This window comes from Paramormyrops kingsleyae, chromosome 11, assembly GCF_048594095.1.
Source record: "Paramormyrops kingsleyae isolate MSU_618 chromosome 11, PKINGS_0.4, whole genome shotgun sequence".
Taxonomy (NCBI): Eukaryota; Metazoa; Chordata; class Actinopteri; order Osteoglossiformes; family Mormyridae; genus Paramormyrops; species Paramormyrops kingsleyae.
In genome coordinates this window covers 29,052,318-29,065,901 of record NC_132807.1, presented here as the reverse complement: position 1 = coordinate 29,065,901, position 13,584 = coordinate 29,052,318, and the positions used below count along the sequence as shown (strand labels likewise).

At 46.3% G+C, this 13,584-nt stretch overlaps 1 protein-coding gene across 1 annotated transcript; it reads right to left on the bottom strand.

The window, feature by feature from the left end:
* Positions 1 to 2,783: 2,783 nt before the first annotated feature.
* On the bottom strand, positions 2,784 to 12,999 carry afg3l1 (AFG3-like AAA ATPase 1). Its single transcript, XM_023790364.2, has 16 exons — positions 12,610 to 12,999; positions 12,229 to 12,316; positions 11,655 to 11,761; positions 11,055 to 11,204; positions 10,808 to 10,882; positions 9,879 to 10,003; positions 9,354 to 9,624; positions 8,820 to 8,957; positions 8,358 to 8,511; positions 8,040 to 8,147; positions 7,621 to 7,746; positions 6,919 to 7,029; positions 6,237 to 6,352; positions 5,190 to 5,390; positions 4,113 to 4,307; positions 2,784 to 3,539 (listed from the first exon to the last, which is right to left on the bottom strand). Exons 1-16 carry the CDS (start codon positions 12,724 to 12,726, stop codon positions 3,327 to 3,329), a joined length of 2,295 nt encoding a protein of 764 aa, XP_023646132.1. The 5' UTR covers positions 12,727 to 12,999; the 3' UTR covers positions 2,784 to 3,326.
* Between the last annotated feature and the right edge of the window lie 585 nt (positions 13,000 to 13,584).

The window sequence follows — 13,584 nt, the reverse complement described above, 5'->3', positions numbered from 1 at the left end:
CAGAACAGTTAAAGCAAAGGAGGACTTTGGCTTGTTACAGGCCAGACTCCTGCAGGCTGCTGTTCCTGACATATTGCCTTTAAGGAAGACACCATCAGCTGTTCCAAAATGGCCGACGGCTGACCGGACCGAGGGGGTGACAGAGCTCAGGCGTGTGTGCTGATGCACGGGTAAACATGCTTCCAGTGCCAATCCTTCATTCATTATTCATTATGTACACTGCCCGTTTGAGTGAGGAATGGGGGGGTGGGGGGGTGGGTGAAAATGTTTTAGATTACGTAGCATTTCTTAGTGCCGAGTCGAAGCCCTCGTCTTTCATTGATAGATTTCATCAAGTATTTTCTTACAAACATATTGAGTTGCGTCTAGTTCCTGCGAACGTTAAACTTTCAACATAGAATCAACATAGAAATGTGGAACCATAAATGAAAACAGAGCAATACAGAGTGAGTGATGGCGCTAAAGAAGGAACTGATGTTTTTGGTTGTGTGATACTCGACTTAGTTGGATCAGCAGAAGTTATATGTGCATTGCTGGTGAAATAAAATGTTGCAAAATTATAACCCCCTGGTCTATCGATTTGCATTTAATGGTCCTGCTAGTTTACTATTTAAACTGTGATAATGTAATACAGTCTGTGTTTGGTCGTTTCTACATTAAAGCATTTTTAAGAATCTCTTCAAACAGACACACATAGTAGGAAACCCACCTTCCATAGTTCAGGTATACAGGTGGGCCAATGAGGAGTAGTTTGTTATTTAGGGAAATGGGAGGGGCTGCAGTATAACTGAAGTGACGGAAAAGCTAATTGCCCCTCCCCCCACAAAACACACACACACCACTCACACTCCATCGGCACTGAATGGTGCCCTGTGGACAACCTCACCACTAACAGCAGGCTGGAGTCAGCAAGGTCCCATGAAGGGTAGAGGAGCCCAAAGTAGCATCACCATGCTGTTCTCAACACACCTAAAGGACAGACATGCATGGGGTCATGCCCACCTGACCACCTGACCGCCCACCTGACCGCCCGACAGCCCGACAGCCCACCCCCTCTATTTACTGCAACAGCATGGTGCAATAGGACAGAAACTGGGACTCATCTCATACAGACCATGAAGGTGCATAAGTTACTGAGCTAAGAACCAGAAATACGCTGCCTGCACATTTAACCCAGTCATCCATCATCAAGACACTTTCGACCGACTTCAATAAGGGTGAGGAGCCTGCAAGGCTGAGCCCTGTCCCTGGTGGCTTTTATTTCAGGGTGGGGAGGGACAGGCTCGCTGCAGTAACGAACCACCTCGTTTTCATTCAGCGCAGCTGCACCACAGGCAGACAGAGCTCACGGTTCGAGGCGCACCGTCTAGCCGGGAGGTCTTCACCGCACAGGATTCCCGGCACGTTCCTGGCGTGACTCCGCAGACTCCTCCGGAATCCAGGCGAAGCGGAACGCGGCGGTGGGTCACGGCTCGAGGAATCCGCCCTCCCTCCCTCATCTTTCAGAAAGCCCTCCAAATGCACTAATGGCCCATTTCTGCATGGACCCCCCAGCACTGACTGACGGGATACACATTTACATGATAAACCAACTGTAGAATTTTTAAATATTCAAATTAACTGACATCACCAAAGGAAATAAATATTTATAAAAAATATTAAAATTCTGTACAAATTAAAAGAGTGATTACAATATTTTTCATTCACCCATCTTCCAACTTTTAATACAGTACAGGAGGGTGGGGGCTGGAGCCTATCTCAGCGCGGGGTACAAGGCAGGGGTGCACCAACGTGGGACAGGACCCCAACACTGCAAGGATAAGGCAAAATCACTTCCCACCCAGGCTGCCCCAATTACAAGGCCGTGATCCCACTGTGTCGGCCTTAAACACTGAAATAACAGCAGGAAAAGTACATACAGAACACTTACACCAGCCACTGGTTTCTATCCAGTGCGATTGATGCAGCTGGATGTTTAAGTGGAGCAGCTAGCCCCCCCCCCCCCCCCATTTGTGTTACTAGCTCACATCCTTCTTCATATTACAACCTGCAAGCCCCCAGGACACCATGAATTCCTATTCCAATGAAACTAACGGGGCAGTCTGAAAGTCTGTAAGACTCATGCCGGGCGTGTACCCCTCGTCAGGCGCTCCGCCTCTCCCCACACAGACAGGCAGCAGTCATCCACAGTTCCGTGTCACACTCGGCTGATCCGAATCTGTCCAGACTCACCGGGAAGCTGAAGGAAACTGCCAGCCCAACAAACAATGTAGCTTAATGTAAAAGCTAAGCAGTCATACTGAAGACATGATACAAAAACAAAAGGCCTGAGACAGACACTGTGTAAAAGTAAAAGTAGTGTTATCCCTAGACAAGAATGACTGCTGTAGACCAGAACCCCAGCATTCCAGGGAGTGCGACAGACGGAACCCCCTCCAGCTCCCCGACAAGGTGACCCGAGAACCTTCAGTAGTGCATAAGTACCAAAAAACACAGGGGCTTTAAAACTACAAAAAGCAACAGAGAGCCACAGCGGTAAGAGAAAGTTAGAGCCCGATAAGGCACTTCCTGTACCCTTCACACCTCGAGGAAGTGGGAACTGGGGTGGTCTGGGGTTTGGGCTCATAGTCCTCTAAGCACTCAGGGTGAAGCCTGTAATCAATGAGTTAGTGAGTCTGTCTGTAGAGCCGAACCCAGGCCTTCATGTCAAAGGCTCAACACAGCAAGGCGACGTGAACAGGACAGGTAAGACATCACCGCCAATTGAGAAGGTGGGATGCTAGTTTTAGCGTCTGTTGAATTTTATTTTGAAAAGGGAACATCAGTGCTTATAAATGTACTTTGCATTAAATATGTACGTAACTCAGTATCTCCACAAAAGGTTAAACCTTCACGATGCACCAAGACGTGCACCGGGAGAAAACTAGAGATTAAAAGATCCATTTCTGGCACCCCCCGTGAGCCATGTGACGATGACACGGTATGGTCTTCGACAGGGTCACGTCATCCGGGAGTCCGACCCAGGCAGACAGCAGAGGTCAGACATACGGTACGGAGGAGCGACATCTCCAGGGTCAGGAACCTCAGATGCCAGATACCCCAACTTGAAGGTTTCATCACTTTCCTTTATCTAGGGGTTTATTTTAAGTTTGTTAAGCTCAGCAGAACCTTGGGGTAAGTGGAACCATCTGAAAATTGGATTAGCCTCCTTTTAAAAGCCCCCTTTTAAAGTATGTTAAATTCCTGCACGGGTGACAAACCCTTCTGGACAGCTTGGCCATGGCCTCCCGTTGGGAGCGGTTTTGGGGAGGACTACTCCTCTCCGCCTATGTAGCCCGCTTCTCCTGCTCTTTGGGGGAGTCCTCAGCCTCCTGGTTCCAGTTCTTCAGGCCTTCGGGCAGACTGGTGTCCTCCTCAAAGCTGCCTGTGCCCTCCACAAACTCCTCGTAGGAGGACCTCTCCTGGAAAGGCCGTGGACCCAGCAGCTCCAGCATGTCAGCCTTGTCCAGCACCTCCTTCTCCAGGAGTCGCACACCCACCTGTAGGGGAGGAGACCATGAGCAGGGAACTTTTTCTGACACACTCCCATATTTATCTGCACCTCAAAGGGGTCCTTACAGTGCTGGGGAAATTACTCACAAAAGTAAACCACTACAGACAGAGATGGAAAGTTCAGGTCCAGAAAGTACAAATCCAGACCGGGGTTTTGTTTCAACCAACCAGCTTAGTACTCTGTGAATGTCACTCCTTATGCTCAACTGGTTGGTTGAAACAAAACCTTGGTCTGGATTTGTACTTTCTGGACCTGAACTTTCCACATCTGTTGGTAATGGATTACTTTTGTACCAACCCCAACACTGGGTCCTTATTACACACTAGCACACAGACCCCTGTTATAGCTTATGACTACAAGACATTAACAAATATTACATAAACTAATTGAAACATACTAAACAAACACCCATCTAAACCACAAGCAGCTATTGTAGTTACTTATTACCCAAACTGCGATTTTTCTGTTGTCTTTGGTCAATCACAAGTCTCATCTGTCTGGAGTTCTTCATCACAGGGGTGCAACTGGAGGCCTGCCTTCCTCGCGTATGACAGCTCACCTTCTCCACCACGTCCCTCTTGTCCTGGACGAGGCGCAGTGTCCTCTCGTAGGCGCCGCTGATGAGCTCCCGCACCTCTTCGTCGATGAGCTGCGCCGTGGCCTCGCTGTAAGGCTTCTCCATCACCAGCTCGCCCTGCCGCGGCAGGTCGAACGACACCTGGCCTACCTTCTCGCTCATGCCGAACTGCACGATCTGCGGGGCGGAACACATGGATGCACTCGACTGGAGCTGCCAGAACCAGACGCGGAAATGACAACGCAGATCAGGCGCCGTAGCCGCGGCGACCCAGCGAGTCGCCCCAAACCCGCCTCTGGAGCCCAGGGACCTGACACACATACGGCCACAGCCTCCCAGCTGCAGGCCTTAAACTGGTTTCCCGAGATGTTTGCTGGAAATTCAATCCTTGCCCATTTATTTTTATAGGGCAGCCTTTAATGCCCTGTGGCCCAGCAACCCAACATCACAAGTTGATTAAAATCAGAATAAGAACAACAGAAATAACACCAAATGCTACAAAATATTAATCAAAGTCAATTTTGGGGATACAGTAAAAAGAAAAAGCTGGGTTAAAATGCACAGGTGGTTCCATGTGGATCGCTGGTAAACAGGCATAAGACCCACATAGTGCAAACCAGCTAGACGGACAGAAAATTCCAGCATGGAAAAAGTGACTGGGATTGTGGATTTTGTTACAGGTTCTGCATTATTTGGAGACCAAACCAGTTTAGCTGGCGCTCCGGATGTGAGCTGATTGAGATCAGCAGACCTTGGGGCTTCAAGGAGCGGGACGTGCCGCTACCCATCTCTCTGAGCTTCCGACGAGGCGACGAGTTCCACTTTTCACTTTAACATACCGCCGCGAACATGCAGCTCCGCTCTGAATCCGACCTCCTCTTAGTCTCGGGAGAGCGACTCCAAAATGCAAATGAAAATAAAAATAACTACAGTTATTCAGTGAACCGTTCTGAAAGAATTATGGGAGCACACTCGCCGCCGACTGTCATTTGGGGCAGAGGAGGGCCGCTGCGCGTGACACGGGAGATGGCGGTCAGACGGACGGGCCGCGGGCGGTACCTGCGCATAGGCCGACTGCGTGACCTTCCTCAGGTCGTCCTGCGCCCCTGTGGTGACGCGGCCGAAGAAGAGCTGCTCGGCGACGCGGCCCCCCAGCGTCATGCACATGCGGTCGAATAGCTGCTCACGCGTGTACAGGTACTGCTCCTTGGGCAGGTACTGCGCGTAGCCCAGACCCTTCCCACGCGGGATGATGGACACCTACAGCAGAGGAGAACCCATGGCTTGGATCACATGACTCATCTCCATGAACTCACCTGGACACCATCCCGCCTCCACACTATGGAGGCACATTACAGCACCATCAGCCATAACATGACACTCAACAGAAGCTTCTGGCCCAAAGCAACATACAAGTGAAAGGAGAGCAGGGGCAGCCAGAGGCTGCTAGGGTCGCAAAATGCTGGGAATTTTCAAAGTTAGAAGCTTTCCATGGGAATTAACCGGAATATATGGTAATTAAAAGGAATAAACTGAAAATTTGCAAAACTGCAGGTTAGCTTATAACAGGGGACATACATGTAGTTGAAAATAAACCATCTTGAGCATAATCTTGGATAAACCAAGTAGATTTAATGCAAAAGTAGTTCAATTCCAAAGTCAAAAATATCAATTTTAAATTTGTATTACAATTGTTTGCATGCATGTCTGCTTATGACAAAACAAAATGTTTATATTTATGTTTGTATATAATATGGTTTATATAAACAAGCCCGTTTTTGCAAGTAATTCCCAGTAATTCTCATGGAAAGCTTCTGGAAACTCTAGCTGTAGCAATTGGGGGTTAAGGTCCTTGCTCAAGGCCCAACAGTGAAATCAAATCCTATGGCCAGCGAAGTGAACCGGTGACCTTCGTTTCACAAGCACAAGTCCTACTTCGGTTCACAAGTCCTACTTTGCAGACCCCCATTAACCCACGAGCCAGCCTTTAATGAACGGGAAATCCTCATCATTGACCCTAAACTTCCCCTTCCATCCTGATTCTCCACACACCTTCTGCTTGGGGTCCAGGCCTCACTAAACCACCCCTCCCACCCCGATACACACCTTGAGCAGGGGGTCTGCATGCTCCAGGAACCAGCCCACCACAGCGTGGCCGGCCTCGTGGTACGCCACCGTTTTCTTCTCAACGGGCTGCAGGACCTGCGTCTTCTTCTCCAGACCTGGACCGTACAGGAGACATTGCAAGAGAAGACCACAGCCTTGATTAGTATAGTAGAGTTGACACTATTATAACAGGACAACTCATCCATCATGCGCTGGAGGATGTCAGCTCATACGATAAAAATCACAGCCCCCCCACCTATTACTACACAGCAAACAAACAAAAAAAAGCACAAACCGGTTTTGTTTCCCATAACACCATACAAGCAGTAGGGAGATACCTTGCAGCTCAGATATGATTGGTTCATATCCCTGAATGAAAAACTCAAAGCTGAACAACCCGAATTTAACCAGAATATTTGCAGGACTCCAGTTTATCCACCTATACATCAAATATCTTGCAATCTATCCATTTTGCAAAGAGTGGTCACTGAAACAAATCCCCTCGGAGGGACATCAGGCGGCACTGAGCAGCCAACGACATGACACCTGATTACCGTGGTAAAGTGTAGAACAGAAGGTATTATGGGTTTCACTATGACACACATCCAGCACATCTCCAAAAATGGCTGAAGATCAGACATGGGAGCAGACCTGCCGCTGCCTCAGTGCGGGCAGCACTCACCTCCGATGACTCGCTCGACGGCCTGCTCGAAGTGCTTCGCGTTGACGGACGGACTGAGGTGCCTGGCGGCGATCAGAGCCGCCTCGTTGCACACGTTGGCGATGTCGGCACCTGGGGCAAAGACAACAGACAATGGGACGCGGATGATGGCAGAGACGCTGCGGTCAAAGACCAGGATGACAAAGAAACATGCAGCTCAGAAGATAGGAGTGTCATGCTGCAGAAATCAACATACTTTATTCATCCTTATAGGAAAATTGGGTGGTTCTCACAAACCCCATCTTGCTCTCCATTAGACACAGAGACTCATATACAGGTGACAGCAAGTCTGGGAGTCACAGCACAGGGTCAGCCAGTGTGCAGCATCCCATGAGCAATTGGGTTTAAGGCCCATCCTCAACCCAACTATGTAACCCTAACCCCTACCTAGGCCTAACCTTCATCATAAGTAACCAAACGAAATACAAAACTTTTGCCTATTCTAGTTTTTTTTATTGCATTCACAGATTTTTATAAAACTAAGATTTATATTGTGGGGACCTAAAAAATTACCCTACAAGCTAGTAAGTATCAGGTATCACTATATACATAGTTAAACATCAATGAAAGGCACCGCTGGGATTCGAACCCATAACCTCCGGCTTATTAGGCAGGCACTTTAACCAACTAAGCCACAGCACCACCTAAAGGCTCACTACTCACCAGTGAAGCCTGGGCTGAGGGCGGCCAGCTTCCTGGCCAGCCCATCTTTGTCTATACTGGTGTCCACTTTGAGAGGACGCAGGTGAACCTTGAAGATGGAAGCTCTGCCCTTGATGTCAGGTGGACCTGGGAGACATTGGGACACATCACTCCTCTGCAGCACACTCCTAAACTCACAGGAGAGTCTAGCCTAGAACAAATTCCATACAAGTCATCCCATCACTCCCCCTAAATACTGATGTCAGCACAGCAGATTTTTGTACTCCGCCAGCTCTCAGTACCTTCTGGCAGGCCATGAGGACAACAATAGCCACAGGCGTCTCTCACACACATTCGAGGAAGCAATACTGGCAGTCCTCAGACTGCATTATCCTACCAGCGGTGCAGTGAGTAAGAAAGACAACTTTAAAAACCATCACCTATATATATCTGACGGTCGAATCGTCCAGGTCTCATCAAGGCCGGATCCAGGATGTCAGGTCGGTTGGTTCCAGCCAAAACTACTACATTAGTGCTACTGTTAAAACCTGGAATGACACAAAACTATCCTCACTAACATGAAAAATACATTAGGACTGGACTGGTCCTGTTCTCCAGCTTCACTCAATCCCTGTTTTAGAAGTAAAGAGTTTTCAGGAAAGCATCACCACGTGTTTGGAACACTAACGACAAATCTGAAGGAAATTCCTGCAGTGCCAGTGTTACCCACGGCAACCTCCCGCAACCACAAAACATACCATCCATCTCCACCAGGAGCTGGTTCAGGGTGTTCTCCTGCTCGCTTTGCCCCCCAAGGTTGCCCCGCCCCCTCTTCCTGCCAACAGCATCGATCTCATCGATGAACAGGATGCAGGGAGCGTGCTTCCGTGCCATGGCGAACATGTCTCGAACCTTGGTGAACGTAACCAGAGCAGCACGCAAAATAAAATTTTATGCTGCAAGGACACATAAAAATGTTCTAATTAAAATTCTGAAATTAATATTCCGTTAAACTAAAAAGTCAGCAATAAATACAGTTCACATGTTTATTTAATGGTATCCAGAACACTTAAAAATGCAGAAGATTATAAGTGGCTGAGGGATAACATCCTTCATGAATAAATCTCAGGTCAAAATGAGATGAAATGTCTCCCTTCTCAGTGCAGTTCCAGTGCCAGTTCACCAGAGCCCCCCAGAGCCCCCCAGTCACCCACACTCACCCTAGCAGGTCCAACACCGACAAACATCTCCAGGAATTCAGAGCCGTTGACCGTGATGAAGGGAACGTTCGCTTCCCCAGCAGTGGCTTTAGCCAGTAGTGTTTTTCCTGTCCCTGGAGGTCCAGACAGCACCGCCCCCTAATGGACACATGGTATAAGCACACGGTAAATATTCATTTATATTGGTTACAAAAATGTTATTTCATGGCAGGGGAGTTTCTTGGAGGCTTAGCCCAGAGACTTAATCTGCCCGAGGGTTTTCAAACTGAGAGCGTGCTTGTTGAAACATCTAAACTAAACAAATCATTTGGGGCTTTTTCGGATTCATTTGAGGATTCGGTTCCCATAGCCCTAGGTTCCGGATGCATACGTTTTCGTGACAAACGTAACAAATGCATTAAAAATAACTGCAGACTGATTCAGTGTAGAGAGAAAAACACTCCTCTTCTAGGAAATCTCAAAGACAAGCTGAGCTGGGCCACAGAACAAAGGCTACAAATAAAGGCTTCTGCTGATCTCCTCAGCTTCCATTACCTTTGGGATTTTAGCCCCCAGATCCTGGTACTGTTTAGGATTCTTCAGAAAGTTGACAAATTCAAGGATCTCCAGCTTGGCCTCCTCACATCCGGCCACGTCTTTGAACTTCACGTCGATGTTGTCCTTCATCATCTTAGCGGTAGACTCGCTCATGCTGAAAAGCCCGCCCCCCCTGCGCCCACGCCCACCTCCCATTGGCCCCTGCCGTAATGTGAAGAGGAAGAAGCCAATCAGCAGCAAGGTGGGAATCATGCTCATCAAAAAAGACCTATAAAGAGAGAGTAGGAAAGCTGAACATGCTGTTTGCAAGAATTGTGATCATAACACTAGTTCGGCTGGAGTACCTATCAAATAATAAAGCAAAGGGGTTTCTCCTTACATTATCACACAGTACTAAATAAGTAATATATTACTAAACACAAACAAACCCAAAATGCTAAGAAACACAAAAAGCTAAGGCTATATGCTTTCTCAATCATTAGAAATTACTTTCCACCAAACCAGGCCCAGAAAACTCCTCACCCGTCACTCTCTGTACTGTAGACCACAGCCACCCTGTGCGACGGCTCCAGGCCCATCTCCAGTTGAGCCGTCTCCAGGTTCCTTTCAAACGTGTCCACGCTGCCAATGTTGAACCATGCGTAGCTCTGGGCACGACACAAGAAGCAGTGAGAAGTGCAGTCACTGCCAAAAATCACATCGGATGAAGAGTAGGGTTGTAATGGTGAACGCAATCATCACGTGCCGTTCGGTTACATCATTTTCACTTCGATACGCGCAATGAAACGAAGGATCGACGTGGGTGGAACCTAAGTTCACAAGTAGATGTTCCACATGGAAAACATTGTGCTAATTATTGCTGTGAATTAGTTATGGCTAAAGCTGGTTACATTTTGGTTTCCCAATAAATTAAACCAGGACTGGAGAGAGAGCAGTTGCAGTTGCTAAGACCAACTCCGTCTGTCAGTTCTGTCACACTGAACTCGGACATGTTGCTGGAAATGCATCCAACATGCTCACTCATTTGAATCGGTATCACCCGAGATTGTGTACGACTGCAATGCAGAAACAGCCTCTGCAAATTAGTTTCCCGTGACATTTAAGGGGTGTTAATCGCTACAGATAAGTGGCCATGTTCAGTTTGGGAGAACACAAGATTTAATGATGCGGTCATAGCTGTTCCTATATAACTCTGTTTTTGTTTGTAGTTTTAACGAGATAATTTCAAAACAAATTTTGTTTTCCTTGCTTTACCAAAATTTCACCAACCCATGAAATGTATGTACTGTAATACCCCTAATGAAGATATGAATGAATGCACCTTTTAAAAACAGTGCAAACAAACAGCACCCGAACACAGCTTTCAGAAGGGGAAGCGGGGAAGCAGGTAAGCGGGGAAGCGGGGAAGCAGGGAAGCGGGGAAGCAGGGAAGCGGGGAAGCCGGTACCTACTGCTTCAGAGGCATTTCGTCCTGAGGCCGGAATCACTCGCACATATTGCTTATTGACAACTTCCAGTCGGTCAACCTGCACAAAATTAGCATTCATCTCAAAATATTCTACTGTAATTTAATTAAACCTAGATATTTATGAAAAACATTTGTTCAAAGAAATTACACACATTAAAATAATCCATCTTAATATACTGCCTAAATATTAACACAGTGTTCATTAATGAATATTCCAGTTGGGCTCTCACCAATCCTCTGGCTAAGTAGAAATGTACAAATTCCTTCCAGGAGATCTCTTTCCCCGCGTCTCTGAAGTAGAAATACAGAAAAGTGGAGGATATCCCTGCCACTGCGATAGCCATGTAGCGGAAATCCTTCTCATCCCAGGGAAAGTCTCCCTTCAAAAAAAACACAGAGATGTTAATAGGGTTGCAAAATTCTAGGAATATTCTTGTTAATTCCCATACTTTCCCGTTAATTCCCATGGAAAGTTTCTAATGTGGAATATTTCCAAAATTCCCCAGCTTAACTTCCCATGGAACGGAAAGTTTCAGGAAAATTTCCAGAAATTTTCCAGCCCTTTGCAACCCTAGATGTTAATCCCACGAGCAACCAGTCTAATCCAAGTCAAAAGCATAACACCTTGTCTACAGCCATCTAGAACTTGCCCAGTATAATTACACCAGTCACGTTCCCACCAGTGAACAGTTCTGTACCTATTCCGAATTCCAAGATCTAAATAGGCTTGTACGCAAAATGTATTTCCACTTGTAGATGAAGCAATAATTTAATTTATGTAAAATTAAAAAAAGATTATGTAAAAAAGAAGCAGTCACATAGATACAAACCTTCTGAAAACGAGACCATTTATTGTCTTCCCTTCGCCCTCCTCTGTTGCCTTCTCCACCTGCCCCCTCTCCATTACCCCCACCTTCTGCTTCCTTGGACTTCACATCTATCAGACATTGCCAAGATACCACCATTAATACTTGCACACCATTCATGTATCCTACAAATAAACCACCATGACTGGGTGGCAGGATGGCCCAGTGAGTAGCAATGCTACCTCACACCACAAGAGTTGGGGGCTTGAATCCCTCCTCTGCTATGTTCTCCTTGTGTTATTCCAGTTTCCTCCCACAATCCAGGAACATACAGATATTCTCACAGGTGTCTTTCAACTGCTCATAGGAGTATGACTGCATGTGTATGTGCCCTGCAATGGATAGTGCTCAGCCAGAGTATGGCATCCAGGCAACCCTGACCAAGATAGGCAGTTAAAGGACAAATCTCCCATAACTACTGAAGACCTCCATTAAGCTAAATTAGAACCTAATTAAGGAGATTAAAGCACATACCGTGCTTTGGTGAAAGGCTTTAGACCAACACACAATTACTTCACCGTGCTTGCGAAGGTATTACCTTTAGGTGACTTGTTAGAGCAGAACACTCGTGACGCAAAAGGACCTCCAGAGGTTCCCCAGATATGTCTTCTATTTTGAGCAAGGTTCTGGTGGAAGAAACGTTACCTTGATGGCACGTGCAGCACTGACAGATTACCAGCGACATATAAATGTATGAGGAAAATGCGGAGGCTTAGTTATTAAATCAGATTAGAGCACAACAATATTCTGTTCTGTCTATAAATCAAACAACGATTAATATATAACATATTAAACTGAATTAATAAGAGAAAACACAGTTCTTTCACCATTGCAGAACTGTCAGCTAATCGCGACAGTAATGTTTTCATATCAAGTTAACTAGATGGTCCATGTACACCGCAATGTAAAGTAACTTTACTCTGAGAGCAGCGGGCAGTGTCCCGGCCGTCACCGCGGTGTTGCTCGCTCTCCACATCCTCATTCCGCATCTGAACGGCCGGGCAGCCGCTAAAATAAGCCCTATCATCCTAACCATAACCGCTCTTCTGCCGGCGGAATAACTTCTCTTCTACAACCCGCTTTTGCATCAGACGAACATGCTCAATGTCATTTTTTGTTTAAAAGGTGTACGAACTGTTTAGCACCGCGCCTGATTAGAAACTTCAAAAATATAATTCAAAGTTTAATGATACTTTAACTTTTCCCATAGTCTGACTTCAATTTTTTATTGCTTACAGATAACGTGAATGTTTGTTTAAGGTTGGCAAGGGTTTGTAACAACTATTTGAATGCACACATCTTTTTACTCAGGCAAAATACAGGGCATGCCCTGCCTCTGCGAGGTCCAGGTCCTGTTGCTTTATGTTGCAAATACGTTGCCAAGGAATACCGTAAATATGTATATATACACCCCATTTTCATTCTATGCCGCTTATTGCTAGGTATAGCTAATTTAGCATTGGTGAACGTATTTGAACTACGTGATGGATAGTGTTGTAATTTAATCTTCTAGTATAACAGTAATGTGCGTGCGATTTCAAATATGTATATATAATTGTACTAAAGCCAGTGTATTTTTGGTTATATTGGTGTCCAGGCGTGGAACTAAAGAATTTTTGCTACTAGCTAACTGGGCAAATTCAGTGAAAATATAGTCTGACATGCATTTCTTACTAACCAGCAGACTAATGTGCAGTATTTTGTACTCGCCTTCCGTCTAAGGTACTCGCTTCAGGGGAGTAACCGATCTTAATTTCCCATCCCGCTTGTGTTATTGTATTCGATAAATATCTCTGAACATTTTGTGGGCGTTGACTTAAAAGGACTACAGTGTCATATCAAGAACTGTGTACATCGTATGCTTGCAAAACCGTAATTTGTGGTACATAGCCAT

Bases quoted from the DNA above. Each gene is read 5' to 3' on its own strand.
- afg3l1 (XM_023790364.2), bottom strand. From the start codon at position 12,726: ATGGTTAGGATGATAGGGCTTATTTTAGCGGCTGCCCGGCCGTTCAGA. The intron at 11,762-12,228 runs GTAATACCTTCG...AATGTCTGATAG, and splicing joins CTCTAACAAGTCACCTAAAG to ATGTGAAGTCCAAGGAAGCA. The intron at 5,391-6,236 runs GTGTGTATCGGG...CCTCTGCTGTAG, and splicing joins ATGCAGACCCCCTGCTCAAG to GTGTCCATCATCCCGCGTGG.